Source organism: Diachasma alloeum, unplaced genomic scaffold, assembly GCF_001412515.2.
Source record: "Diachasma alloeum isolate Michigan unplaced genomic scaffold, Dall2.0 Dall_scaffold_00753, whole genome shotgun sequence".
NCBI classification, from domain to species: Eukaryota; Metazoa; Arthropoda; class Insecta; order Hymenoptera; family Braconidae; genus Diachasma; species Diachasma alloeum.
The window spans coordinates 60,020-87,496 of NW_021680883.1; the positions used below are offsets into that span (position 1 = coordinate 60,020).

Sequence of the window (27,477 nt, forward strand, 5' to 3'; positions counted from 1 at the left end):
AAAAAATTGAATTTGTTTTCAGTATTTTGGGCAACGTTTATTCATCGACTAAATAATATGATGATAATTACAGTATTAGAGGCAGATCTGACAGTTTAGTAAGTATCCATTGGTGGTGGTTTAGCATATTTGTCGGCCCTCTCTCTTTCACCATCACTGACCTGCCTGTCGCGCTCTTCTCGCATTATTATGAGTCGCTGTCTCTGTTTGGATCGAAAGACACATTCCCTGAGATCCCTCATGAGAACACCACATTTGACTTCTGCATTTTGGGGTCCATATGCTTCAAGACAATCAACAAGTGCCAGTTCACGCATTGCACACTTGGGATGATTCTGGAAGTTTTGTAGATTTGCAAATATGTCCGTAAATGGTGTTTTGATGAGTGGTGTTATTTGGTAATCCATCCTCAAAATCAATGAATCCAAGGGACCCTGGAATTGGGAGAAAAAAATATGTATGGATACATAAAAAATTTACAAAAATATTGAAATGAACTTTTTTTGTTAGCTCAGTGAAAGGAAAAATTTCATTGGGGAAAAAATTATTTTTCAGATATTCATTGACTTCAGAGAAGCATTTACTTTTTCAAAATCATAATCATATTATGACCTTGGATGAACTCCAATGATTATTCATTTCTTCTAAATTTCTTATTTCCTAGAGGGAAGAATTTCGACTGTTTTTTCAATGTTGATATTATTGAGGAGTTCACTCAAGGTCATCACTAACATGATCATCTAGAGCAATGTAATTGTCATTATTGTAACTTAATGAGGATTCTTGTATCTCAGAGAAATAATAAATGCTTCTAATTCATATATTTCCATAGATTTTTAATAAAAATAACTAATAAACGTTTTCAATAATAAATAACTATTCATCAAATGATTGATAACTTAACCTCAACTTCAGTTACTTCATCATTACATAATAAAATGAGTGCGTACAATCCTGAATTTGAGTTGTGCTTCGATCATGATATTAATGCGTTGATCAACATGGATAATTCCAAATTACCTGTAATTTAGCTGCAGTGAAAGAGAAAATGTATTCGGGTCCGAACTATTCAGGAGCCAGACCAAATCGAAATAGTGACAAGATCCTGCCACCTGTGGCAATATTTTTGATTTTTTTTTTGTCAAAAATGACTACTGCAGGGACAATAAACTGATCAGATCAGGGACTTCACTTTCTCAATGATTTATAATAATAATGATGATGGTGTAAAAAAGGGCGATCCAATGAGAGAGCCCTGAGCTCGAATGGTTTCGGCTCTTCTCATTGGTTGGACATCAGCTCCCCCTCCCCATTTTTTTTTGTATTCATTATCCTATTGTCGAGCAAGTCTGAACCTGTGTTGCAGTTTATAGTTTATAGGCAAAACGTTTATAGTTTTTGCGGTGTAGAATCCGAATTTCTTAGTGTGCCGGCTGAATTTTACCGCAAGAGCATTATTATTAACAATTTAGAAGGTTAAATGCCCTCTCGCAGCCATTTTGGGTCATACTCGAAAAAAGTTGGAACAAAAAATACAGCAGGATCCGTAAGAAATCCAAGTAAACGAGGAATATTTCCTGGAATGTCGTCAGGTGATACGTACGAATTCCATGACTACCCTTTCAATAAAACATTGAACCCATGAATTTGGGAATTTATATTCCATGATGAATAGTAGTACGACGACTTGTCAAGTGATTAATAGTGTTGATAAGGAATCTATGACTATTGCCTCCAAATGGACAGATCAAGACCTCCAAATTCTTATTCTTCGTAAAGGAGTAGTGCCACTCAAAGGAGAGGTACAGACATTGTTTTATTTTATTTATTTTCTACTTGTTTTCGGCGCCACGATTTAACTTATGTTTTCCGTACCATTTTCCCCAGGATTACGGGAAAAATAATAAAACTTTCCATCTCCATTATCTCTCCTGAATTACAGAGATTCTTCACAGAAGACAGAGGTTCAAGTATGAGAGAATAAGTATGAGGGGAACCAGGATAATTCTCAATATTAGTTGACAAGACAAATTTACTGATAAAATTCGAAAGTCCAGACTGAGGTTTGAACCCGGGACCTTCAGATTGTCTTCAGGTGCTCTCCCAACTTAAGGTAAGGTCACATGGGTCACAAAAAAGCAGTCGCTAGGGTCACGAGGGTCACAAGGGTGACACTGCCTTGGTTGAATGCGTTTTTGCAAAAAATTCAATCAAAAAAATCTCCAACAAAAGAATTTCCATTAAAATTGAGTTTTGTTGTTCTGCTGTTGTCAATATAATCATTGAATTCAAATGTGGGAATGTGAATGCATGAATTGGTATGTCAAGTACCTATACGACGTCTTATGGAAATGTTCGTATCTTAAAAAATAAGGATTGAAATGCTTATATCCCAAAAACCAATTGAGGGAATTTTTTTCCCGTATTCCTGAAAAAAAGGTACGGAAAATATGTCAAATAGCGGCGCCAGAGAATCGTAATCTTCCCGAATACTCATTGAAAAAATTGGCAGGTATGTATGAGAAATCTGCTGGCGCCGGCGAAAGACTTTAACAGAACAGAAGAAGAATATTTAGACGAAATAAAGAGAGAATTGGGGGGAGAAGACGAAGGAGCTGAATTTTCCGTGAGAGGTAGCACATTTCAGTGGAAGAAAAAAGCGTGGAAACGTGGACTAATAGAATGTCAAGCTATAAATGATATTATTGAGTTTTCCGGCTCAATGATGAATGTCATAACGTGCTGTTCAAATATGGAAAAGAGCACATCAGATTTGAGAGTGGAAAACAACGCGTTACGAATTAAATCGGAGGAATTGGAGAGAACGTTGAATCATATGATAGATTTAAAAAATCATATGGAAGAAGAATTGTACAAGAAATTTATCGTCTTGTTGAATAGCAAGAAGAAGAAGAATAAAGAATTGAAGGCGAAATTGGAGGGTCCTTCGGTCGTCTACGACCAATCTACAGATGAGAGTGAGACTGAATGTGAAAATACTCACAAGTCTCATTCGATATCGCGGGATCTTGGAGATTTACCCATTAAACTAAATCAACCTACGAGTTTAAAAAAGGAGAAGACATGTGAAAGCAATGGCCAACAGTCAGAAGCATTCAATGCATCGAATAATGATAGTGACGAATCATTCGTTCTCAAATTTTCCCAATCACCCTCTCAAGAAACAAACGACAAGAAAATTTTTCGTGTCGATAAATCTGATGACGAGTCTGGAGAGGATTTATTCTCCGATTGATAATTTCAAAATTTCACGCAATATGTGCAATTTATTTTCTTTTTTTTTCGCTCCATACCAAATTTATGTAGTTTAACGACTCAAGTGATTCCAATATTCATAATTGATTTATATGAAGTTGAATGGGAGTTTTGGTAGGTCTACTGTTAGGTATGTAATTGAAGAAGAAAGTCAATAAATTTTTTATGGACATTGGGGGTTGTAGTGGGTCTACTGAACTCAATCCTAGTGTAGACACTTTTTCGTTTTACAGCACCAAACCGAACAATTGGAAATTCACTGTTTCGGTTTTTGGAGTTGTTTCGATAGCGACAGTCTTCCCCACTTTCTATGATTGAACATTTTTTGAAGAAATTTGTAGGCGTTGTTCTCTCTCGGATTGGCCCAGTGGGAACACGATATTCAAGGTACAGAGTCATAGGGTATTTAATGGGCAGAGTTATACTCCGACTAAATTTCCCTCTTTCTGTGTTGAATAACTTTCGGATGGCCTCCATTAGTGTCTGCAATGGATTTTTCTTGTTGTTTAAATTGTAAACGATTAACGTGTGCATTGTGTTAAGGATATCCAAGTTCTTTAGCAATTTTTTTTTCAGTACAACGTTTTTATACATTTGTAATCAACATTTTTGAATAATTTTATTATTTAAACTTTGCAGGTCCGAATTTGACTCTCGATATTGAACCCTTAGAAAACAATTTTTAAATCTGGAAAAAATGGAAAGTTTACGTTCGGAGGAAAATTGATGAAATAATTAAAAAATTTCGATTTTTGCAAATTCTGAGCATTTTCTATAAATAATTTATAAACACTCAATTTTCCATCATGAAAACCATTTATTCGGAACCGTAAAAATTTATTCATATTCGAAATTTTACCAGAAATCGATTTCATGCCTCAAAAAATTTTTTTCCAATAGTTTAAACAATTTCAATGTTTTAGTTATAAACAACGAGTGTTAAAAAAATAATAATTCAGTGCAAAATGTTATTTGAATGCCAAATTTAATTGACAAATTTGATGATTAAAATTGTCTGAATCTGTAAAAGGCACTTGGATATCCTCAATGCTATTATTTCACTTACCTTAATATGAGAAAAATCGTGAATTCCCATTCTGAGTAATTTGTGGGCTTCGAGAAGACACAAACGTCGCCCATTGATAAAATTGACTTCCATAGTAGACTGAGCAGGCAAAATAAGCAAAATAAACCCAGTGAAAATGCAACAGAAGAGAAAAATAATTCTTATTATTGTTAGTTGCTTGACAAACTTTGTATTGCGGTAATTTAACATCATTTTCGAGCCACTCTGAAACATCCTTGATTGTCCATTCCCAGCAGTGCGGAAGGTTCATTGAGTCTACGACTTTTCCAGCAGAGTGTATCAATTTCAAAGAACAATGTCTAAATCATAATTTTTTTTATTACAGCACGAAATTTTAGAAGTTTATAAAGCTTATCAATATCAAAGAAATAGTTATTCTCTTTAAAAAAAAGAATGTAACGTTTTTTGTCAGCAATCTATTCCGCCATGCCTATGCCTAGGAATATTTCCATCTTAAATTTGATTATTTAATTTCTTTCAAATTATCAGCGCATTTTATGCAAACAAACAGACAAAAACATGTAAATAAACACGTGGAATGGCAATTCACCTTGAATCATTCTCGTCTTTGCAAAATGTTGCTTCGGTTGACACGAGATACTGCAGCATATTTTGCCTGTCAGTTACTATCAACTGGGAAAATCCCCAATTATTCCAGATGAGAAACTATTGCCAAAAAATCTTGAACGTAAATTTGCAGACTGAAAATACGGAGAGAAGTTAGTCAACAACCAGAAATGTTTGGAAAATAAAAATTTGGTAGTTCATGAAAATTTAATAATACTAGAAAAGAAATGCATAATTAAGTTATTGGTTCATTGCATGTTTTACTCTTTCATTTATTTCTGAGAAGTATAAAAGTAACAGTAAACAATTAAAGGAGCATATCGTTTGATGTTACATTATATTGTAATGAATAGGTGATGAATTATGGAAAAGGGACGATTTATTTAGTTTTTTAATACACGTGGTGATTAATATCTCCATTCGGCTTTGGAATGACATTTTAATCAATCGAATAACGAAACAAAAAACAAATATATCAGCAAGAGGGGAGGGAATTAATAAATTAAACATTCGATTCCGTTAAAATATTCTTTCAAACTAAATAATTTCTTCTAGACCGGAGTCCGTTCATTGCACAACCTTTGCTGAAGATTCTAGATTATCCAAATCTTTTTATCCCTTTGAAAAAAGATATTTTCAAATTACATATTTTTTAAATGTATATTTTATTTCCATTAGTTCGGGTAATTCACAATAAAAAGTCTTGAATTTCAGCAGCGATATTTTTCAAGCGTAACCTTTCGCTGACAGAGTTAATCATGAACGGAGGAAGGGTTTTCAGATCAAAATTACCATGAAAGATTGATTGGCAGGCGTAGCACAAAAATTGTCTCACATCTTCGTATTTAATATTATTTTTCTCCAGTCTACTACGCCCACACGTACAATCCTCGCAGCCATGTTCTGGCATATCTACAGTACTGTCTCGTGGTTTCTCCATCAATTTTTCCAGATTCCATTCAGCGTCTGAACTCCTCAAAGACACTATTTTTGAAAAATTCGTGGCATCAATGCTGGAAGTGCAATCACCAAGAGCAGTCGTGTCTAGGCAACCATTGCAAAACACACAATCTCCTTCTATTGAAGTATTGTCTTTGCAATTTCCCTTCCCAACAACAATTTTTTCACCAGTCCTGAAAATCGTTGACACCGTTCCACTGAACTGATCTTCCAAATTCGTAACAAATTTTCCGGTCAGTTTTTGGATGGAGAAGGGCAAATTGTCTTTTAATTTTTCCTCTCCTATAAAACTATAATTACATATTTTCAGATAATAATAAAGCTCCCGACGACTGAAATCGCGCATAGGTCGCAGTATCACAACATCCGCATATCTATTATCGATAAACCCACAGTCCGACGACAGCTGAGCACCTCTCCCTAACGAGACATTACTTAAAATTTTTATTGCCAAGGAAGTGGAGTCATTAGCAAGAAAAATTTTTTGACACTTGAGACTCTTCGCAGCCATCATCATGACTTTGTTTCGTAATTTCTGTTGAAAATCTTTTTTTGAAGTTTCATCCACTAGTCCATTCCACATTTCAGACAGTCTCTTATCCTTCTCATCATTCGAGCAAGTCATACTCTTCAGGCATGAGACTGAAAAATTATCAAAATCCATGGCATCACTTAGCGATACACCGTAAGCTTGAAACCCTAGGGCCTCAACTTGTTCGTGTATTTTTCGCATTTTAGTTTCCCTTTCTTCCGTGCTCTGCCCTTTAATGAGTCCATCTGAAACCAGGGATTTTAATCATTTTTATTTTTCAATTGTGACAAAAAAATAAATTGGAAATAATTTACCATCAATGTAAAGAACTTTAACTCCGAAAACCAAACGTTTGTGAACCGACTCGTGCATCCCTCCTTTGATTAAATTAAGAAGAGCTGTAGATCCCGCCCCTCCATTGTGCCCAACAAGAATTGTATCGCTGGGTCTCACGATTTTCGATTTTCCAAGCGTTGCTCGAAATTTATGAGTCGCACTGATCAAGAAACATCCATTACAGTAATTGTCCTTTCTTCTGAGCCTCACCTCAGCTTTTTCCACACTACATTTCTGACACATCAATTCATTTCTGGAAAAATGATATTTTAGGTTTTTATTCGTGTGTAGACATACGAGTGCACGAATAGGTGATTTCTTCTTCGTCTTAATTCATAATGGTACGTTTACGACTGGGTGTAGCGATACTTTGGTTTTTATCATATTCATTTTAATCCTACGAGGCTACGCCCCCTGCTCGCTTCGCTCGCCAACCCCGAACCGGCTACGCCCCCTGCTCGCTTCGCTCGCCAACCCCGAACGGGCTACGCCTCCTCGCTCGCTTCGCTCCCCCCCCCCCATCTCCTTGAGTTCAAATAGAGATCGGAAATACCTCGCGTCGATAAATAATGAATGATAATAACTATAGGGGCTTGCATTACCGCATAAAAATTCTATCTTGTTTTTGACAGGTGTTGGATAACTGATATCAGTGGTAGTCATTCTCAATAGACTCGCTTCACATGAGAAAAAAAGGAAAACATATTACGCTCCCAACAGTTCACAGTCAATATTTTATAACTATTATATTCATACAAGAAAGGCTACAACCGACGCATTTCCTAGCGAGGTACAACCACTCTAAATTTCTCATTTTTCGTTACATAATTCTAGATTAAAAAATTATGTAGAGAGAAATGAGAAACATGTTTTACATCCCCTAAACTTGAGGGATCAGGCCCCAACGCCTTATTTTGACCCTTATGACCCTTACGAACCCTGAAATTTTTTGCGTTATCTTAATTTACAAAATTATTATATAGAGAGACAAACTTTCACGAAAAACAGGCATTTTTAAGAAATTTGCCTTTATATGCTAAATGTCTGAATTGTCTAGCTGAATTTTTACTGTAAATACTTTGTATTCCACACTTAATCCAATTATAATGTGTACAGATGTATTATATGGACAACAAATGAGTTCTAGAACAGACCTATCAGAATATTCTTTTATCTTACGTACTATTTTTCCCCTTTACGATGGGACAATGTATCCTTTATGCAATAAAATATTATTATAATAATAATATTAATTTCAGTTAATTTTAATAACAGTTTATTGTGGTACTCACAGATTACTAATATCGCTTTTCTGCTCGTGCAGGAATTCCTCGCCATAAAAACCGTCTATCAAACTGCACATTTTTCTTTTACTCAGCTGAAGTGCTTTTATGTCAGGAGAGTAAGAAAAGTAATTTTTTATTCTAAAGGAGGAATTCTTTCACCACGTGTGGCAGGTATGTTGGTTAGCTGCTCGATTGTCACAACACACCTAGCGGTGGCAACGGGAATCTCCTCGCGTAGAGAGAGAAAACAATGAAAACCAAGATTTTTGTATCGAAGCTACTTATATATTTATTTCAGATTAATTGAATGCATTGCGTTCGGGCTTGGCTTAGCAACCGAATACCTTACTGCGACACGTATCAGCTGATATATCGCTGTTCTTCTCGCAGGACATCCTCGCGACGATTCGTAATAATTCGGACATCCTCGATCGCATAATTTATATCATTTTCGCGGGAGCTCACTCTCGTTCCAGCTCTCGTGGCGTAAACCACAGTTACGTTTGCTGTGAATAAATCTAATTCGATATATATTAATTCCGAGTGTTATACGTTACAAAACCCATCTATGCTTTACCGAATTCCCACATTAAAAAAAAAATTATGTTTACGACCCATAGAACAAGTTGAGAGGGAAATTGCACCGACTAAAAAAAATTTATATTCCCTACCGCTGCAAAATGATGAATTATTCCATTGATGAATTTTGGGAATTTTCGCAATGAAAAATATTTTCCTTACTATTATTATATTTATTATTATTATTATTATTTCAATATGGCTTGATATACAAGTGTATTGATGGCTCCATAATTAGCTTACAAATGTTGAAACTTGATATGAGTAGTCCATGAATGCGTTGACGTTGGCCTCATAAATTGTTCTAATAATCATAAAAATGATTACATGTAAAATTAACCAGATAAAACATGTATTGGTATTTGACTATCAGCATGACAATGACTGGATTTTACTGGTAACGCATATTCTACCCTGTTCATAATAAATTTGAAACCACATTGATTTTATTGGAAAGATGAGGGGAAAAATCTTGTAGGATACAAGTTATAATGTCTTTTTTTTCTCCTTCAGCCCGTAGAATTTCCATATAAATTTATGGCAATATTGGTGATACTACCGCTAGCACATGCTGCTTCAGGGGAATTAGTGAAGATCGGTGAAACCCTCGCAGATTGGTTTACCTGAAGATTTCTGTTTCTAGAATTAATGTGGAATGTTGAATTATTGGGAAGCAGGACTATCCGCACTGAGAAAAAAATTAGTTTTGCCAAGGAAACATTTTAAATATTACAATCATGTCGAATTATGAGCCCCCCATTATTTTTCAATTTTTTCAAATTTGAAATTTTCTCACAAAAAATAATTTCGAATCCAGAATGTTAATAATTGTTAATGAAGTTTAATTCATTAACATCTGGGAATGTCTGGCCTAGAGAAATACAGTCGTAAAAAAATCTTTTTCCAAGAAAATGACTTCTTGGCAAAAGTAAATTTTTCCCCCGTGCATTTCGGAATTATTTTTGCACTACTCACTCTCTCTTCAACAGCTACTTTTCGGCTTTTCCATACGAATTCACATACGGCTATAACGCAGGCTATTCCCATACCACCCATCAGTACTACGAAAACGCCACCGACATTTGCCAGGCCCAGTTCATTAGCGGTAGAACCCGCTTTCTGGTTATCTTCCTATAGATATTATCATTTTTTTAATTATATTTGTATAATTTGTTCAATGTCAATGATACGTGTATATATTTCGGCGAAAAATGCAATATGTCACATATATGTCACGTATAATTATTTGCATATATTTTTTTTCCGTGAGTCAAAATATACAAATTGAATCAGAAAATTAGAAAGGGAAAAAGTGGCGTGGGAAAAGTAGCATAGGAAAAATTGACGCGAGGAAAATTTGGGGAGGAAGAAAAATCGGGGGAAAATATCGAGGAAAATAAAACGGGCCACCCAAGTTATTTCCATTAAATACCACTCACCCGGCATTTCCCGCCGCCCCGTTTCTCCTTCCACCACCGCGTCTTCAATATGTGCAATTTTCCTTCTTCTTGAAGTTTTAAAATGGCGCTGCTGATGGCAGTTCTGTACGGAGAATCTAAAATATCAATTAGAAGTATTTGACCCCAGAATCGTAATGGCAGATTGAAAAGGAAATTGCACATCAAGCTGTAACATGTTTGACGTCTTACTTGGGGGCATTGCAATTCCATATCCTTTGGAATCAAGTTCCGTTCCAACGCGGGTCAATTCGCAGTTTCTCTCAATTACGTACTCTATCGATGTGGATTCCATCAAGAAGGCATAAGTACCCCTGCCTTTTGTAACCCACTCTACACCTTCCACGTTGCTCTTTGTGAATACACTTGGTTTGGCCGATTTCATGAAGGACCACATGCGCTGATAGGTCGAGAAATTAGAATCCTGGAATCATTCCAATTGCATATCACTGCTGTCTGGTTTCCCCATTCAGGGATTAAATTTTGGCGGCCGGAGTTTTTTTCCCCGTAAATCCTTTCTCGGCGAATTCTTCCCTTTGAGACTGACTTTTCTTACGATTTTTTTTCACGTGGTATTTTTTTTTGAGTTTTTCTTCAGAAAATGCTAATTGAATTTCTTGTTTTTCTCTTGAACGAGAAAAAATGAAAAATTTAATGGCAAAAATTTAGCTCGTAATGTTAGTAATTTTGTCTTCTTGTAGATGGATTTGAAGAGTTGAACCCTATTTTGACGAACAGGTGTGTGTAAATTATTCATGATATTCAAAATTGTCAACTTCAAGGAAACAATGAAATGTTCCATTAAATAAAGATGAATTGATGTTGACAGGGAAAAAAATCCGGGAACCCATTTTTATAAAAATTTCCTAATTTACCAGGAAAGGAAACAGAGAATTCTGACATCCTGAAGCACAATTGACAGATTTTTTCCGGCAATTCGTTTTATAAAAACACATAAAAATGAATTTATTCACCCGAAAAAATGCGGCGGTGCTACCCCCAGCCAATGCCCCATACTTTATTTTGGTCTGTTTGGCAAGATCCTCAGCACTTTCAATCGGTGATTCCATTCTTTCAACAGTGAGAAATGCAGCTAGATTGGCTGTGTATGATGAAATCATGATAAGCGTGAAGAACCACCACATACCGGCAACCATCCGTGTTGACACTGCTCTGAGGGAGTGAATAAATAATATTGGGGATTGCCAGAGGAGTGATTGATTGATTGGTTGATTACTTTTATTACTGTACATTATGTCGTACAAAGTACACAATGACATTTGTCATGCAGTGAATGATACATTCTGATGATCTTGGATGAAATTAAAGTAATCATGCAGGAGTTTTTATTGAAACGAGCATTCAGTCATACAAGTGAATAAAAATAAACTAATGTGGACATTCACATGAAAAGGGCCCAATTTGCCAGTCTCATTCTATTTTATATTATTATTATTATTGTTATACTTTCATTATCTTCATATTCTGGTAATATTTACTACTAGGGGGCTACGCCCCCGGCTCGCTCCGCTCGTCAACCCCCATCTGATCCCGATGTGACCTCCACAATTCTTATTCTGAGTCTTGTGAACCTTATTTGACCTTCGCGACCCTTATTTTGACCCTTAATTTTGAAATCTTAATTTCGAGCACCAAATTTTCATCACCAGAAGCCGATTTAGATTTTTATAATATAGAAAGGACCCTTATTAGGCCCTTGCCACCCTTATTTGGCCCTCAATCTGACCCTCATTATAACCCTCGCGAACCTTATTTAACCCTGGTGACCCTTATTTTGACCCTTGCGACCTTTAATTTTGGAGTGTTAATTTCGCCAAAGGGAATTTGGATTTTCATAATATTGTTGTATTTAATTGAGAAATAATTCAGGATAAATCGAATGGGCATATTTATTGACAGAACAAAAGTGGATCACCCATGAAGTTATTCCCAAACATTAGAGAATGACAATCAACTTTCTTTTTATTTTACAAAAGAGGGAAAGTGGATAGATTAAACCATTCGGTTCCGTAACAATATAGAGATGCAATAAAAAAAAAATATAGAGAGAACAGAGATAATGCACAATATAAGCTCCAAATGATCGGCGTCACCTCTTCAAGTGAACATCCACAATGATACGTATGTGAATAATGAACAAATAAATAAAACGAGTGCAAAAACAATTAGACATTTAACACAATTGATAATCGGCTAAAGAATTCTTCGATACTAACGTAGGCTACTGCAGCACGCCTACGATATAGCATCGAAAATGATTATAACTACCGGTTCGTTTTAATATTTAATCTGCAATGTTGAGAGATAACTGTCTCGTTAAGGATGTTCTACACCCTTTCTGCCAAAATTCGCGTTTTTTTAATTTTTCTGGCAAACTTATGATGGAATTGACGTGAAAAAATATAACGTTTTTGCGTTTTGTCATTATTTAATGACTGACGAAATTTTAAGGTGGTGCGAACACTTTCCTGCGTTTTCTCTAAACTTTTAAAAAGAATGACAAAACTGTAGAAAAAACGCATGAAAATTATCGCACCACTACGCAACTTCGTGAGCCATTAAAGAATGACAAACCACAAAATCGTTATATTTTTTCACGTCACTCCCATCGATAATTTGCCAGAAAAATGAAAACAACGTCAATTTTGGCTAAAAGGGTGTCGAACATCCTTAATACAATTCGTAGTTATAAGTATTTTGAACTTACTTCGGTGCTATATCAGAGCCTTGCTGCATGAGTGAGCCTATGGTGAACCAGAGCGAATTGAGAAGAGTGAACTCGTTCTCGCAGGCTTCATATTGTGCGCTGCAAGTGTGGGAATTCTCCCACTCATATGGACTGAACCTGCGGACATGTTAACGGAAACGGGAGATGGAATTAAATCTCACAACTGGGGAGGGGGGGGGGCAGAATTTTTTAAATTTTCTTTTCTTCGATTGTCTAATCGGATGTCGAGGGTGGTAATTTGAGAAAGAATTTTTCTGTTGATGAATAGTAGGGAAGAATTACGAGTCTCCTTTGGGAGAGGGAGAGAGGATGACTTGCGCTAATTTAACGAATTCAATGAATACAATATTCCATGATATTTGAAACATCGCATTATCCCTTTGGTTTACTCTAGAGGACCGTCAGCCGAAGATAAAAGATTGATTGAATCTTATACCTTTGTTCACAATTTTCTCATTATATCACAACTCTGAGGCCCTTAGGAACTCGACTGTAGCTACCACTAATTGACATCTAATTCTGTAATTGTATAACATATGGCGAAGCTCACAGACAGCCATTCATATAATTATCATACATATTTCCACTTTTATTAGCTTACTTGGGTAAAATGTCGCTACCCTGGCGCATTAAAGAGCCAATGGTGAACCACAGACAGTTGATTAACTTGAAACGATTTTCTATATGTGTGCAATTTCTGCCGCACCGTCGGGGCTTATACCACTCGTAAGGTGTGAATCTGAATGCAATAGCTTGTTTCTCTTATGTTGTTTTTTTTTTCAGGAGAAAATCTCCTGTTACAGGAAACTATCGGTTTTTCGTTATTCTATGGCAATGTCGCACTTACCTAGCTAGGATGAAAAGGAGAATGGAGACGCCAAGATAAGCAGTCACCATGTAAATCCACACATCGAGACTCAGTGGGCTCAGAAATGAAAAAAGATTTGGGGGCTTCTTGATGGGTTTTCGGTATAGTATACTTATTCCTAAAAAATTGCAAACGAAAAAATAAGGGTGGAGACAATCAACATAATTTTCAACAGTTGGATCATAATTATAATGATTTTTTGCATCATTAATACATCTCCACTGGGCCATTAGGCGGTCAATATCAGCAATGTTAATATAATTATTTATTCCATTTTTAATGACTAAGAGATGACTATTGACCAGTTTTCGATCAATATCTCGGAATCTAAAGGAGATAGCAAAATTTTTGTTATAACCTTTTTTGTAGAGCTGGTTGAGAGCTACAACAAATGTAATTACGAAAATTTCGCTATCTCCCTTAGATTACGAAATATTCCTCGAAATCTCAACTGGGAGATAAGTCGACTTAAACCGTTTTACCACTACCATTTCATGCAGTTTCGTCCAAAGACAGATATCGAAGAGGGGTAATAAAATGGGACCCTGATGAGGAGAAAATTTAATTCTCGAAACGTTGACGATTGGAAAAATGAAGGTTTTTCAGACCCAGTCGAGGGGGAGATGTATTAATGATAATTAGAGCGGTTGGAATTCATCTAATTTTGATTTTCTACGTCACTCATATTACCGAGGTTCATGAACGGCATCGTAAAATCGACGGCTTGTTCACGATCGTATGTGATAGTGAGATCGGCAATAGCAAGATCGGCTTTTTGGTCCAATAGTTCCTTTATCATGCCGTCCCATTCCTTAGTTTCCTTGTTATAAGAGCCATATTTTTTATCTGGCACAAGGCGAAAAGTATAGTTAAACCCCAATATTTTCGAGACTTCGTGAATGAGATCGATGCTGTATCCCTCATACTGTGCGTTCCCTTGTAGTTTTTCGCTTGAATCTTTTAGCATACAGTACGGTGCACTCTGCAGACGCAAAATATTTTCTAAACATTTGTTTTTGTGCGAATTAATAGTAGTGGCTGTAAGATTATTTACCAGGATCGTCGTGACAATGAAAGTTTTATTTTGCAGGCTTTCAACAATTTGGGTATAAACGTCGCCAAAAGTACGAGTGAAATTCACTCCTTCCGTGCTATTCCATGTGCCAATTTTCTTCAATCCCTCTTTGCTATTCAATTCAATTATATCGAGCATGAAATCCGATCGAAATCCCTGATGATCGAATTTTATCAGGCCTGTTAACCCCGTCATTTCCACCTGCAAAGAATTTCATAGAAATCCTATCAAACTGATATGATTATTGCCATGGAAAAACTATTCAACCCACGATTTTCATGTAATTGATGAGTGAATAACCGTGTGACCATGTATCGGCAGATTCACAGGACAGTTGTTTAATATCTATTTGCTGTGATGTATCCAATACGTGAAGGGCCTCGGCAAACAGGTGCACAGCGTCGTACATCAAAGCTACTTCAGTCTGAAATTTAATGTTGATTTATCCGATTTGTCCCACTGGGGTATCAATAATGCTCAGAGAAAACTCAGAGCTCTTCACCTACCTTGAGAGTAGTGATATTGTTCTACATCCAATTGTTGCATGATAGGAAGAAATATAGAGGATGAAAAATACTCATTGTCAGTGAGTTTTAAGAAATATATTTTTCTACATTTTTTATATGTAGAAAAATATCTTTCTGTATTTTTTGTATGAATGAATAAATTAATAACCTTATTAATTCCTTGGCCCAACTGCAATTGCCGGCCGTATCTCTGTTCACCATAGATCCATTCTTGGACAGTGTTCTGTATTTCCGGTTTTTCGGGATCTAGTAATCGGAAGGCAGTGATATTTGTTCCTCCGTATTTAAATTCTTCGAGATCGACACTGTGGAGGTCCTGCAAGAGGACGATAACAAGCAAATTTATTGACCATGGAACTTTAAATTCGAGAAAGTCATTCTTGCATTAGTAGAATGTTGAAAAAAAAGGGAAAGTAATCGTTCTGATGTGTCGGTTTTGGAGAATTTATTGGTGAAGGGAAACTCATAAACAGAATTTTGAGGCATAGGGGACACCTCAACGATGTCATTATCCGCAGAAAATAAAAAAAATAATGAAATGAAAATAGTTGATAGATTATGGCTGGCACGTGAGGAGAAATGAATCCCGAGTCGCCAGTATATTTTTCGGGTTCGAGAGTTGATGCTTTTCACGAGCGAATTAACTTCTCAAATTACTGAGTTGCGAGTGAAAGTAAGCTAAAAAAATTATGATTATCAAAGGTCCATACCAAAAAAGGTGAAAATGAATAAATTCTGCAAAAAAAAGTAAAACGTCCAATTTCTCAAATTCCGAAATAAGTCCAGAATTGTTCGTAAAATTACAGAAAATCATATTAACTTTACTGTAACAGTCTACTTTACCAATGAGGTGATAAGATAGCTGTGATAGTCACTCATCATGCCGATTTGTTGCGCTTGCTTAAGAACTTCATGAATTCTTTCTGTTGAACAATCGAGTACGATATGTGATTCTGCTGAATTCTTTATTTGTTTCAGTAATGGCCTATAAACAAACCCGAAATATCGAGGATGATAAGAGCGATGATCCAAACGTTTTCACTTTACTGAATGAATATTCACCGATAATCGTCACCCTCGCTGAGCTGCCGAACAGCAATCGGAAAGTCGCTAGGTCCATGCGCCTTCAGAAGTTCTTGCAATCTCACCAATCCCTCGTTGTTTTCGTAAATTATGGTAAAGCTTTTCCATCCCCAGGCCTTTACAAGATCAACATACGCCTGAAATTTCAACAGTAAAAAATCATTCTCTCGAATTCTAAGAGACATATTGACATTTGGAAAAGATTTGGATTAATTATCCCCTACTTTAGACAATGTTGTGGGATGTGGGTACAGGTTCACAAGGCAGCTCTCCCTCCTAAACCTATAGTCCCAGCGCGTTTCCAAGTGCGGTATCTCCATGGTATCACAGATGCTTTGCACATGGGACGCTGTATGAGCACTTTGTGGGCCAAAAATCGCCGCGACACCAGTGTTCAACAGGTAACATACTGAGAATGACGGAAGAAATAGGATGAAAAGTTTAGCTTAGAGTTACCTCTAGCTAATAAATACCTCTTTTCGATGCATGGAAACTATCTTGAGGTAAAATTTGCTCAATCTGAGCACTGAGTCTCGATCGAGGTAGAATATCCCTAATTGCATTGATCTTCTCTACGGCGTAACGGAAAGCGACCGCCTGTTTATCATCCAGTGGATGAAACAGGCCCCCTGAGGAAATTGAAGAAAGCAATGCAATATAGATTAGAAAATCTTCTATACCACATATCACTTAACGGGACAGGTTGATAAATGGACATTCCTTACAAAACATTAATGCTTTTTCCGTTTTTTCTATTTCAGTACTTTGATATGCCCCAAAATAATGAGGTAATATTAAGTAACAAATTATTTACAAAAGTGAAAAAGTTGAAAGATGAATTGAGTTCAACTTACTTTACTCATTGTTTTACTAAATCAGCGTTCATGTGCAACACTGTTTACCAGTGTCGTAACGTGGCGCGCTTTAACTACTACATAAGCTGGACTCACGAATATTCGGGAGTTCAATCGTCAACGTAAATCAGGCTTAATACTTATTTTGTATCATCTTCGTAATTTCTACGTAATTATCCCGTCTGAATTATGAGTTAGTTTAAATAAATAAACACCTCTTTTCCGGTCAAGTAAAATACCGGATTCCAGTATCTACCCACTGTAGGAAGATTTATCTCCAAATAGCAGAACCCAGGAATTCATCCCTAACAACTTTTCACTGTAGGATCTTTTTCTAATTATTGAAAAGAATATCACTTCGGAATACATGGGAGAGCTAGAAAAAAGTACTGATTACTCACCTATCCTGATTATATCAGGAAGAGCATGGATATGAGTAATGGTCAGCAAGAAGAAAATTTTTGCGACGATATACATGTCGAAATATCACGTTGAAGTAATTGATACCGATGTATTCGTTTACGTTTGCCTCCAATAAATCACTGATGTACAACTAGAAATATTAGGTCGAAAGTGGTTGGATTATTACAATAGAGTTGAGAGTTGAAAAAGAATTTTTTTCTTCCGTCTGATTTTTCGGCCGAGTTGTTGTCAGTATCCGTGGAATTTAGTATTTCATTTTCATCGCTGCTACCAAATTCACACAAGATATATTCTGGAATAGTCATCTTCATACGGAGTGTCTTCGCCAATTTTTATTTATCAATCACATGGTGACACCAAATGTCTGTAGATTCAGACTTCTCATGATAATAACTCCGTCATGGTTTATCGCATGATCCGACACTACAAACATTACAATTAATCCTTCTTCAGTAGTCGGTATAATTCACACATTCCATGTCAACGCCTGATCACCCTCACTTATTCATTCCTTACGGAAACGGTGAACACTCTCATTATTAAACGAATTTTGTTTTAATAACGTATAAAATTGGAATGCATGACGACAAATTCATCAGTCATTGAATCTTCCATATATCCATTTTGAAAAATTGTACATAACGCAGTGTTGCCCATCTTGTCGGCACATATGAAGCAACAAATCAGAAAGAAAAGCCGCGAAATCCTAGATTTTGGTACGGAAAAGTGACAGCCATGCTTATCCCGATAGAAATTTTTCGTTTCAGGAAAGCGAACTGGACCGATTATTAATCAGGGCTCGTGGCTAGTCTCGCTTCGACGCAATAGAACTCCGACACCACCCTCTCGGCTCTCGCTCAGCATCCCCTCTTCGCAACCGTATTTGAAGTTTAGCTCCGACCTGAAGCGCTACTGACGCGCCACACTTATCACAGAAGGATCGCACTATATTATTATTTTTTTATGAATACGTCATCCAAAAACATGAAAACTATTTACACAATTTCATTTAAATAATGAAAGCTATCGATCAGTAAAAAAAACAGCCACTAGTAGTTTCATTTTTTTATAACATTAATAAACTAATTGAAATTACAAGCTCAGGATGTGATGAATGGAAAAAACGCAGAAGACAAAAAACGAATAACTCATTGAGATATTTAAAAAAGAATTTCATAAAAAATTGAAAAAAGTAGACCATTTCCTCACAAATCGGGACAAAGGCCTTTCCCAAGGCTTTTTTAATGTTTTTCTTATATGCGCCCCACTCGAAATGCAAAAAACCATTAGGAAAATTTGATCTGCGTCTCAATATCTATCGAATAAAAAAAAATTAGCCACTAGTACGTTAACAATGGGTTTCTCCTTTTCTAAAGCCTTTTTCGGGGGCTGTTTGGAGCTCTACCAGTCGTGCTCCCTCTGGCGGATGGTATCTCTCTCCACCTCACTATCCTGCTCGTATCCTTTGTTTCACATCATCCCCTTCCACCGTTACCACCCCTATATTGATCTTGGGATGTTGGGAGTTTCCAGCGTTCTATATACGTTCTCCCGCTTCATTTGATTTTAGAGCCTCGTGATCTGCCTTCGGAAAAAGGCTAGGGTACTTGTGTCTACTGTATTATTGTTGAGTCTGCTAAATATTTTGTTCTATCAATTTCCCGACCCTAGACAAGCAAATTGTTGTGAATTGCTTCCTTTACTTCTGTCGGAGTGTGCGAAATTTTGTCGAACGATATCTCTTGAAGGAATGACCGGTTCGAATTTTATTTCTTCCATTTGATCCGCGTCCTCGTGAAATTTATAAATTATTAGTTTGTGAAGACAGTCGTGTTATCAGGATTTGTGTTTTTTGTCTGATAAAAAGAAAAAATGGAATTAGGAAGCTATTGGTTCGACCCGTAATTTTTTACTCATCAATTTATTTCTCGTCCACAAATTTTACATAAGCTTCAGGTGAATGACTAATAATGATCTAAATGAGATATTTATGAATCATTTTCTCCATGCGTGGTCATGATAACCGAAGGCATGATATTGTACGGAGGAGTACTTCCTCGCGTACTTGTTTCTCTTGTAGAGTGAGATGACGACTTTCTACGTCGGACTGGCTTAACAGTTCCTTTGAATTTCATAATGAATTTCAGTTCCTCTGTGAACTCCTGTTTGAATGGGACTTTCTCGCGTAATGATGTGCACACTACGTCATATAACATCTCCAATACAGAAAGAACGAATGATACCGCAATTCCGACAACCAAAACCAAAAACACACCACCAACATTGTCCAATGTCAATTCCGCCGGCGCACTGGAACTGGATTCCGCCTGGAAAGTATTTAAAAAAAATTAGCATACAGTAGATACATTAAAAAATTCGGTTCCGAATAATCGACGACATTTTATCGGTTGACAAATTTCTCTGTAAAGAGATGAAATATCGGACAATTTCTCGACGGATATAATGTACCCCAAGGATAAATTGTCGGCAGAATAGACATCAACGATACAAAATTTTGCCGCTGGAAAAATTGTCTTCAGTTTTCTTTTCATTTGGGAATTTTCGCGGATCATAAACGTGTCACAAAAAATGTGAATTACTCACAGTACATTTCCCTCCGCCCCTCTTTTCTTTCCACCACTTATCCTTTAATTGCGCTAACAACCCACTTTCCTGCATTTGCAGTACAGCTGTATTCAATTTATCCCGATAAATGAAACCTGCGAAAAATTCGACAATTGCAAAATGAATGAATGAATGAATTAACAGTACAGGGGGTACGAAGCGTATACTCGCCTTTCCGCATTGCTATGCCATATCCCTTGCTATCCAACGGATCTCCAATTTGTGTCAGATTGCACTGTCTCTGGGATATGTATGCAATCGAACTAGATTCCATGAGGAAAGCATATTTACCATCTTCTTTCTCTACACGTTCGCTGCCTTTGTCATTATCAGTCATCATAACGTCGTTTTCATTGTCCCTCATGTAATGGTACATCTTTGCATAAGTTGAATGATTCGAGCCCTTGGAAAGGATAGAAGAACTTTTTGACATTGCTTTTACCCCATTATAATTTAGAATTTTATTCTAATATTGTGTCAAGTGAGCAGGGCTGAATAATTTCATAAATAATTTTTTGTTCTTCATCTTCAATGTTTTTGTTCTTCAGTGTTATGAAATTACCTTGAAAAAATTATACGTAGCGCCATTTATCTTGGCTCCATATTTTATGTAGCCATTAAGATTTGCAAGGTCCTCTGCAGACTTTATAGGCCTGACGTTGGTCTCCACCACGAGAAAAGCCGCGAGGTTGGCAGTGTACGAGTTGGCAATAATTAGAGAGAAAAACCACCATGCAATTGCGAGCATTCTTGTTGAAGTACCACTGCCAAAAAAAATATCTATATAATTAAATAGTAGTTTTTGTCTACCGATTTAGTTTAATTAAATAAATGTTAATCGGCCTCGCGGCCACTGGAGAAGGGACTGAATAAAAAAATGATTTTCGACCGTAAGGAAGCCAACATTTCGATCTATTCTGGAAGTTCCACTGGATCATGCAATTGGGGATTGAGGCACTTGCGTTTATACAGTAACAACTCCCTAGCATTTCAGCCTCTGGGGCCAGAATTCAAGGAATTAAATGTTCGGGAAGCCCTTACTCTTCCGTTGGAGGCGGAGCTAGGAGAGAGATAAACAGAGAGAAAGAATCTACCTGTTTCACTCCCACACGCCGAGAGTAATTTTACTGCGCAGTCCCGTCGCGCAGAGGGACACACAGATTTACCCAAACGCATTTGCGTTGTCGATGGTGGGGGAAGTCAACTTCTTCGACTGAAATGTTAGGGAGTAACTACTGTATATTAGAGAGGATATGGCCGTTATAGAATGGAATTGGGGATTGAGAACTGAGAAATTATAGAACGCGATGGCCAGAAAAAAGTCATCGCGTTCTATTTCGTGATATGATGTGACGTAATATTGATAAGTTTTTATATTTCCATATTTGTAAGAAGCTTAGGAACTGACATTGGCGCGATTTCAGATCCTTGCTGCATAATACTTCCGATTGTGAACCAAAAAGAATTTTTTATGGTAAATTGATTTTCCAGTTCCGTAGGCTCTTCAATGCATGGATAGGGGTTGTTCCATTCTGCAGGGCACATTCTTCCGAGCAGAAAAAGTAGCAAGGATGAGAATATATATGCCCCTATCAGATTCAACCATACGTCGGCTGCGAATGGAGACAGAAATGAGAATAAACTGGGTGGCGCTTTACTTGGTTTTCTAAAGAGGATACTGATACCTGCAAGAAAGAAAATTATACTGCGATATTGTCTCTTGAAAAGACAATATATAATTATTTTCCATTTTTATCTACGGAAATCGTCGACTAATATAATTATTTTTGCAGAATTTCGATTGACCTCACCAAGGTTCAAGAATGGCATCGTAAAATCAACAGCTTTTTCACGCTCAGCTGTAATAGTAAGATCCGTGATTGCTAAGTCAGCCTCCTGGAAATTCAAAGTTTTTATGAAATTCTACATTTCATAAAAACCTAGATATAAAAATTGCAAAACACGAGGGAAAATTATAGAATCTAATTCGTTTCAGTTTAAAAAATCAATGGGAGAAATATATTTCGTTCCTTAAAGTTGTCGGATCACATGAATAGGTAAAACTCACCTCCCTCATTATTTTTCCAAGCATTCCACTCCATCTTCCATTATCGTCTGGTCTTCCATATTCTTTATCAACTTGTTCAACGAGTGTGTAATTGAAATGAAGCATTTTACTCAATTCTTGAATAATGTCAATGGCGAATCCCTCGTAACGATCGTTTCCTGTTCTCATTGTTGCCGACTCCTTCAGCATGTTATAAGGATCCAGCTGGAATGAACGATGTCCATGAGTTGGATCCGTTCAGATTTTTCATTCTAACGCAATTATTTGTGATTGAAAATGTGACGAATCTGGCAACGATTACAGTAGACTCTCGCTAGTTGCTCATCGAAAGGGCTGTAGGGGTACCATTTCCAAGAAATTCGCAACTTTCCACCGGCCCCCACTCCTCAACCAATGCCGTCCCAAGTTCTCAGAGAAATGAGCGGGATGGAATACAGTGGTTACTCCCTAACATTTCACCCTCTGGGGGCCAGAATTCAAGGAATTAAATGTTCGGGAAGCCCTTACTCTTCCGTTGGAGGCGGAGCTAGGAAAGAGATAAACAGAGAGAAAGAATCTACCTGTTTCACTCTCACACGCCGAGAGTAATTTTGCCGCGCAGTCCCGTCGCGCAGAGGGACACACAGATTTACCCAAATACAATTACGTTGTAGATGGTGGGGGAAGTCAACTTCTCCGCCGGAAATTTTAGGGAAACGAAAGGTGAGGGAGTAACCACTGTAGTTTTATTTTCGAATAAAATTATGTGGACCTGTGTTTACGTACGGAGGACAAAACCGATGAGGCGGCCGAGAAGGGGATCAGGGCAATTCTCGAAATATTATTCCCCTACAGTTCTTTATTTAATTCGTACACTATTCACCTCTTACCAATGCAATTAAAATTGTGAAAGTTTTATTTGCCAAATCCTCCTCAGCCCCGACAACTCTATCATTAGATTCCATTTTCCATTCAATCCCAGTTGTACTATTCCATGTACCAATGGAGTGCAAGCCTATTTCGCTCAATTTCACGATATCAATGCGGAAATCACTGCGAAATCCGCTGGTGTGGAATTTTATAAGGCCTGTCAGCCCCCTCATTTCAATCTACACGTGGACAATAGAATAATTAAAACCAAGCTAGAATGAATTTTTCCATGTATTCCAAACGTTCGTTCGAAAATACGTACAGAACGCATGAAATTACTCAAGGTACTACCATACTCCCAGCTGTCAATTCCATCGCATTTCAACCTTTTAACGTGTCCCTCTGCGGCATCCTCGAACTGCTTGAATGCTCTGGCGAATAGTTGTACTGCATCGTACACCAGAGCAGCGTGCAGTGGCATTTTAGAGAGATCCTCGATACCCATTTTATATGGGATTTCACTGAAGCGATTTTGATAATCATCATCGCGTGGATCTACGAGGCGAATGCCGGTGATATTCGCGCCAGAATACTGGAATGGCTCGAGATCCAAAACTTGTAGATCCTAGAAAACAGTGGAAGCATTGTATTTGCCAAATCCGGAATTTTCAATTTTTTATGTCAGGATAACTGATTTTGGCCTGATTTTTTGTTCGATCATGAGATTGATTGCATCGTCTGTTATGGCAAAAATTCATTTTGAAACCAATGTTCCGGGAAAGGTAAAAAATGCTAACGTTGGGCCAGTGTTGGCCGCCAACGTTGGGCCAGTGTTGGCTGCCAACGTTGGGCCAGCGCTGGCTACCAACGTTGGGTCAGTGTTGGCTGCCAACGTCGGGCCAATGTTGGTAGCCAACACTGGGAGAATGTTGGCGCTAACGTGGGGACAAATTATTAATTTATTAATAAAAATCTATTCACTATGTTGTGACGAAAACAATTTCCCACTTCTTTTTTTTTTCGTACCAATGAGCTGACCAATATTTTGTGCCTTTCTGACAATAACCCAACTTGTTGTGACTGGAGGAGGACTTGTTCCAAAATATCGAATGCACAATCGATGACGATATTCTTTTCCCCCGAATTCTTGACTTTCTTGAGAATACTTCTGTAATTAGGCCCCTTTCCCAAGTGGCGCAGAGTCACGGGATATCCCTTTGGATCCCATCTCTCTAATAGTTTATTCATGCGGATTAAGCCATCTGTGTTGTCGTAAATGATAGTGAAGGATTTCCACTTGAATTCCATGACTAGATCTGGAAATATCTGCGAATAGATTGTCTCACTTAATTTTCAATTTTCCGTAAAATTATAGAATTATATACTTACCTGGGAGAGAGTGGTTGCGTGTGGATATAAATTGACTGCCTTCATTCTCAGTGAATCGGAATCCCACCGAGTAATGATGTTCGGCATGTCCATTGTATCACACATACTTTGAACATGAGCTGACGCCGACTTGTCGTGTGGACCGATGATAGCAGCAATGCCGTCATGGACCAAAGAACAAACTGTAAATTTATGTCAATGATGTAATTATTTACATTATCCGATTAGAGACTGAGGGATGTCATTGAATAAATTGTTCAATATTTAAAATCAAATTTTATATTGTACGTACCCGTTTGGGAAACTTCAAATGTATCGTCACTCAATGATGGAGTGTCTGCCACGAAAAATATATTCGCTAATTCGTCAGTTAAAGTGTGACGCATTGCGTTAACATTTTGTGTAGAAGCAGTGAATGCCCTTCTACTCACGTCATCTTCGTGGAAGAGTCCGCCTGAAATGATGCTCAAAATTGTTGGGTCCAAATTATGCAGAAATGATTCAACTTAATTTGAGTCCAAAAATAACCAGTCGCAAAATGAGGCCCAAAATGGTGAAGCCTAAAATGGTTAGGCCCAAATTATGCAGAAATTATTCAACTTAATTTGAGTCCAAAAATGATCAGTCGCAAAATAAGGCCCAAAATTATTGGGCCCAAATTATGCAAAAATGATTAAACTCAATTTGAGTCCAAAAATGATCAGTCCCAAAATGAGGCCCAAATTATGCAGAAATTATTCAACTTAATTTGAGTCCAAAAATGATCAGTCGCAAAATGAGGCCCAAAATTATTGGGCCCAAATTATGCAAAAATGATTAAACTCAATTTGAGTCCAAAAATGATCAGTCGCAAAATGAGACCCAAAATGGTCAGGTTAAAAATGGTCAGGCCCAAATTATGCAAAACCGTCAGTCACGAAATGAGGCCCAAAATTGTCAGGCCTAAAACGTTCTAGAAATCTTTAGAAATTTCGCAATTGATCCCGAAACTAACGCTTCGGAAAATCATGCAAGGTTCTAGAAAGTAATAAAAAAACTCCAGACCGATGCAATATTTCTGAATTCTCAAGAATTATCAGAAATTAATTTTTTAGAGATGACATAACATTATCGAAAGATGATTGGAAAAATTAACGGGAAAATAACAGATAACTGAATGCTTACCAATAGTTATTTTTTTGCGGGCACCAAATACAAACGGAACAAGCACCAAGAATAACAAATCACTGAATTTCACCACCATCTCGCCTCTTCCGAAGAGTATGAAACCGAAATAAAATAAAATTAATGTTTACCATTATTTGTATTGATATAGTATTACTTCTGATGAACTCGATAAAATTTCCGTTAATTCACCATCAGTTGGTTTTTCACGCGTTGATGCTTGAACGGGAAAGAAATTTGGGAGAGCACGGTAATTCTCGATATATTTAGCTGCAAACAGTCACGTGAACATGAATGTCGGCCGTAGCATGGGATCAGTGACATAAAACAGAATTTATTAATTATTTTCATTGCATATTCTTCCGAAATTTTTTTAATAGTCTCTGACCCGACAATGTTTATAGCTATTGAATATAAAACAAGTGGATAACTGCATTTTTTGGAAATAAGTGCAGTTTTCGGTGGAATAAATTAGGAATTTACTTTCGAATGGTTTCTCTTCTCTTTGGAATTCTTATTTTACTGTTATCGTCTTGGCTATTCATGCCATAGTAGTGACATAAATTTAACGCACTTTTTGCTTTACGACCCGAAGGGCTGACGACAATGCAAAAGATGCAAAAGATGTCAGATGAAACGCCGCAGAATGTCGTTTTTGTTATGACTGAGCGGAAAAATTAAAAAAAAATTGAATTCGTCAATTTACGTCTCTAGAAAATTACAGTAATTTTAAAAATGATTTATATACGAAATTCTTCAAAAATCGAATTATTTCGAAACGAGAGACTATTCGTTTGAAAAAATAATTCAAGAAAGAACTTGATGAATCAATTTCTCACACTCGTCAAGGGAGGAGAGTCCGATGGGTCAGATGAGAGGGGAAGGGGTCCGATGAAATCTGAAATAAATAAAATCATGCGGTATTGAAAAGAATATTTCTCTTTTTTCTTGGTAACATTTCATTTATTCTATTCCGAAATTTTAGAAAATTAGAAACAAATTTAGACTTCGATATCTGTTTGATATATCGAATAGCGATATATTAGCCGTCAAAAATATCGGTAGCAAAATATCGATATATCGATATACATCATCGGACAGTTCGATATATCGAGGCATATCGCCCATCTCTAGCGATATATCCCGGTCGAATCTTGTCAAAAAGTGTGTACTGTAGTGTCAGAAGATTCTCTGAGAGTTCATGAGTTGCAACCGACGAATTGTGATTTTTTGTACTAATTATTTAGCAACAAAGACTATACTTTATAAATAAACAAAATGGAGGAGCGTATGGGGAGGATAAAGGGACAATTATGCAGTAAATTTTACCACATGAACGACACATGGCTCAACGATTGTCTGGATTACTACCTGACGGAGAATCCAAATGTAGGTTATGGCGACGTAAACATTGCAAATATTCTCATCGATACAAACTTGAGAATTTATTTGTTGCAAAAAAAAAGAATTGAAAAGATTGAGAGATTGGGGTGAAAGAGAGAGGTTTTGATCGGCAATTTCTCGAGATCGGCAGAGTGAATTTCCCACTTTTTTGTTTCGTTTTCAAGCTTCTTTCAAGGGCTTTCAAGTGAAATTTAATTCGTGGAAATCGCATCGCTGGTTCGGGAGATATCGATGATTTTAAAGGAACATTTTTACGTCATCGTGGAATAAATGAGGATTAGTAAAGTAATTTGGGGAATACGAATGAATAATGGTGTTA

The 27,477-nt window shown here is 36.9% G+C and overlaps 6 protein-coding genes across 11 annotated transcripts in view; 2 read left to right on the plus strand and 4 right to left on the minus strand.

Annotated features, from left to right (window-relative positions):
- Positions 1–11: 11 nt before the first annotated feature.
- On the minus strand, positions 12–1,273 carry LOC114841542. Its single transcript, XM_029126557.1, has 2 exons — positions 1,021–1,273; positions 12–434 (listed from the first exon to the last, which is right to left on the minus strand). The coding sequence occupies exon 2, from the start codon at positions 405–407 to the stop codon at positions 96–98; it is 312 nt and encodes a 103-aa protein (XP_028982390.1). The 5' UTR covers positions 408–434; positions 1,021–1,273; the 3' UTR covers positions 12–95.
- Positions 1,274–1,344: 71 nt separating this feature from the next.
- Positions 1,345–3,435, plus strand: LOC107044502. Its single transcript, XM_015266405.1, has 2 exons — positions 1,345–1,802; positions 2,513–3,435. Exons 1-2 carry the CDS (start codon positions 1,665–1,667, stop codon positions 3,254–3,256), a joined length of 882 nt encoding a protein of 293 aa, XP_015121891.1. The 5' UTR covers positions 1,345–1,664; the 3' UTR covers positions 3,257–3,435.
- LOC107044499 (recQ-mediated genome instability protein 1) overlaps positions 1,949–27,477 on the plus strand; it is a 30,413-nt gene continuing 4,884 nt past the window's right edge. The window contains exon 1 of one of the 2 annotated variants that reach the window (XM_015266402.2): positions 1,949–2,113. Coding sequence is in view for 1 of the 2 variants with exons in the window: in XM_015266401.1 (XP_015121887.1) it covers positions 27,033–27,143 (111 nt within the window). In the remaining variant the exon portion in view is untranslated. Of the gene's footprint in view, positions 2,114–26,867; positions 27,144–27,477 lie in introns of those variants that run through there. The other variant, XM_015266401.1, reaches the window with a different exon arrangement.
- LOC107044501 (cytoplasmic tRNA 2-thiolation protein 2) lies at positions 5,292–8,393 on the minus strand. The gene is made up of 3 exons (XM_015266404.1): positions 8,051–8,393; positions 6,737–7,011; positions 5,292–6,667 (listed from the first exon to the last, which is right to left on the minus strand). The coding sequence occupies exons 1-3, from the start codon at positions 8,119–8,121 to the stop codon at positions 5,619–5,621; spliced, it is 1,395 nt and encodes a 464-aa protein (XP_015121890.1). The 5' UTR covers positions 8,122–8,393; the 3' UTR covers positions 5,292–5,618.
- On the minus strand, positions 8,831–18,455 carry LOC107044497 (glutamate receptor ionotropic, kainate 2). 4 transcript variants are annotated; one of them, XM_015266396.1, is made up of 18 exons: positions 17,638–18,455; positions 16,856–17,011; positions 16,607–16,791; positions 16,362–16,519; positions 16,143–16,284; positions 15,448–15,615; positions 15,279–15,299; positions 15,044–15,196; positions 14,752–14,973; positions 14,388–14,679; positions 13,677–13,815; positions 13,431–13,568; positions 12,809–12,946; positions 11,055–11,253; positions 10,273–10,504; positions 10,063–10,178; positions 9,599–9,754; positions 8,831–9,256 (listed from the first exon to the last, which is right to left on the minus strand). In XM_015266396.1, the coding sequence occupies exons 1-18, from the start codon at positions 17,711–17,713 to the stop codon at positions 9,209–9,211; spliced, it is 2,739 nt and encodes a 912-aa protein (XP_015121882.1). In that variant the 5' UTR covers positions 17,714–18,455; the 3' UTR covers positions 8,831–9,208. The 4 variants fall into 4 exon arrangements, with proteins under 4 accessions (XP_015121882.1, XP_015121881.1, XP_015121883.1 ...); XM_015266395.1 differs by having other exon boundaries at positions 8,831–9,262; XM_015266397.1 differs by lacking the exon at positions 13,431–13,568 and having other exon boundaries at positions 8,831–9,262.
- LOC107044498 (glutamate receptor ionotropic, kainate 2) lies at positions 19,545–26,136 on the minus strand. 2 transcript variants are annotated; one of them, XM_029126558.1, is made up of 14 exons: positions 25,947–26,136; positions 25,755–25,840; positions 24,883–25,044; positions 24,591–24,772; positions 24,228–24,527; positions 23,524–23,826; positions 23,222–23,440; positions 22,353–22,556; positions 22,096–22,180; positions 21,693–21,969; positions 20,847–21,048; positions 20,456–20,687; positions 20,264–20,379; positions 19,545–19,986 (listed from the first exon to the last, which is right to left on the minus strand). In XM_029126558.1, exons 2-14 carry the CDS (start codon positions 25,831–25,833, stop codon positions 19,648–19,650), a joined length of 2,700 nt encoding a protein of 899 aa, XP_028982391.1. In that variant the 5' UTR covers positions 25,834–25,840; positions 25,947–26,136; the 3' UTR covers positions 19,545–19,647. The 2 variants fall into 2 exon arrangements, with proteins under 2 accessions (XP_028982391.1, XP_015121885.1); XM_015266399.2 differs by having other exon boundaries at positions 25,912–25,998.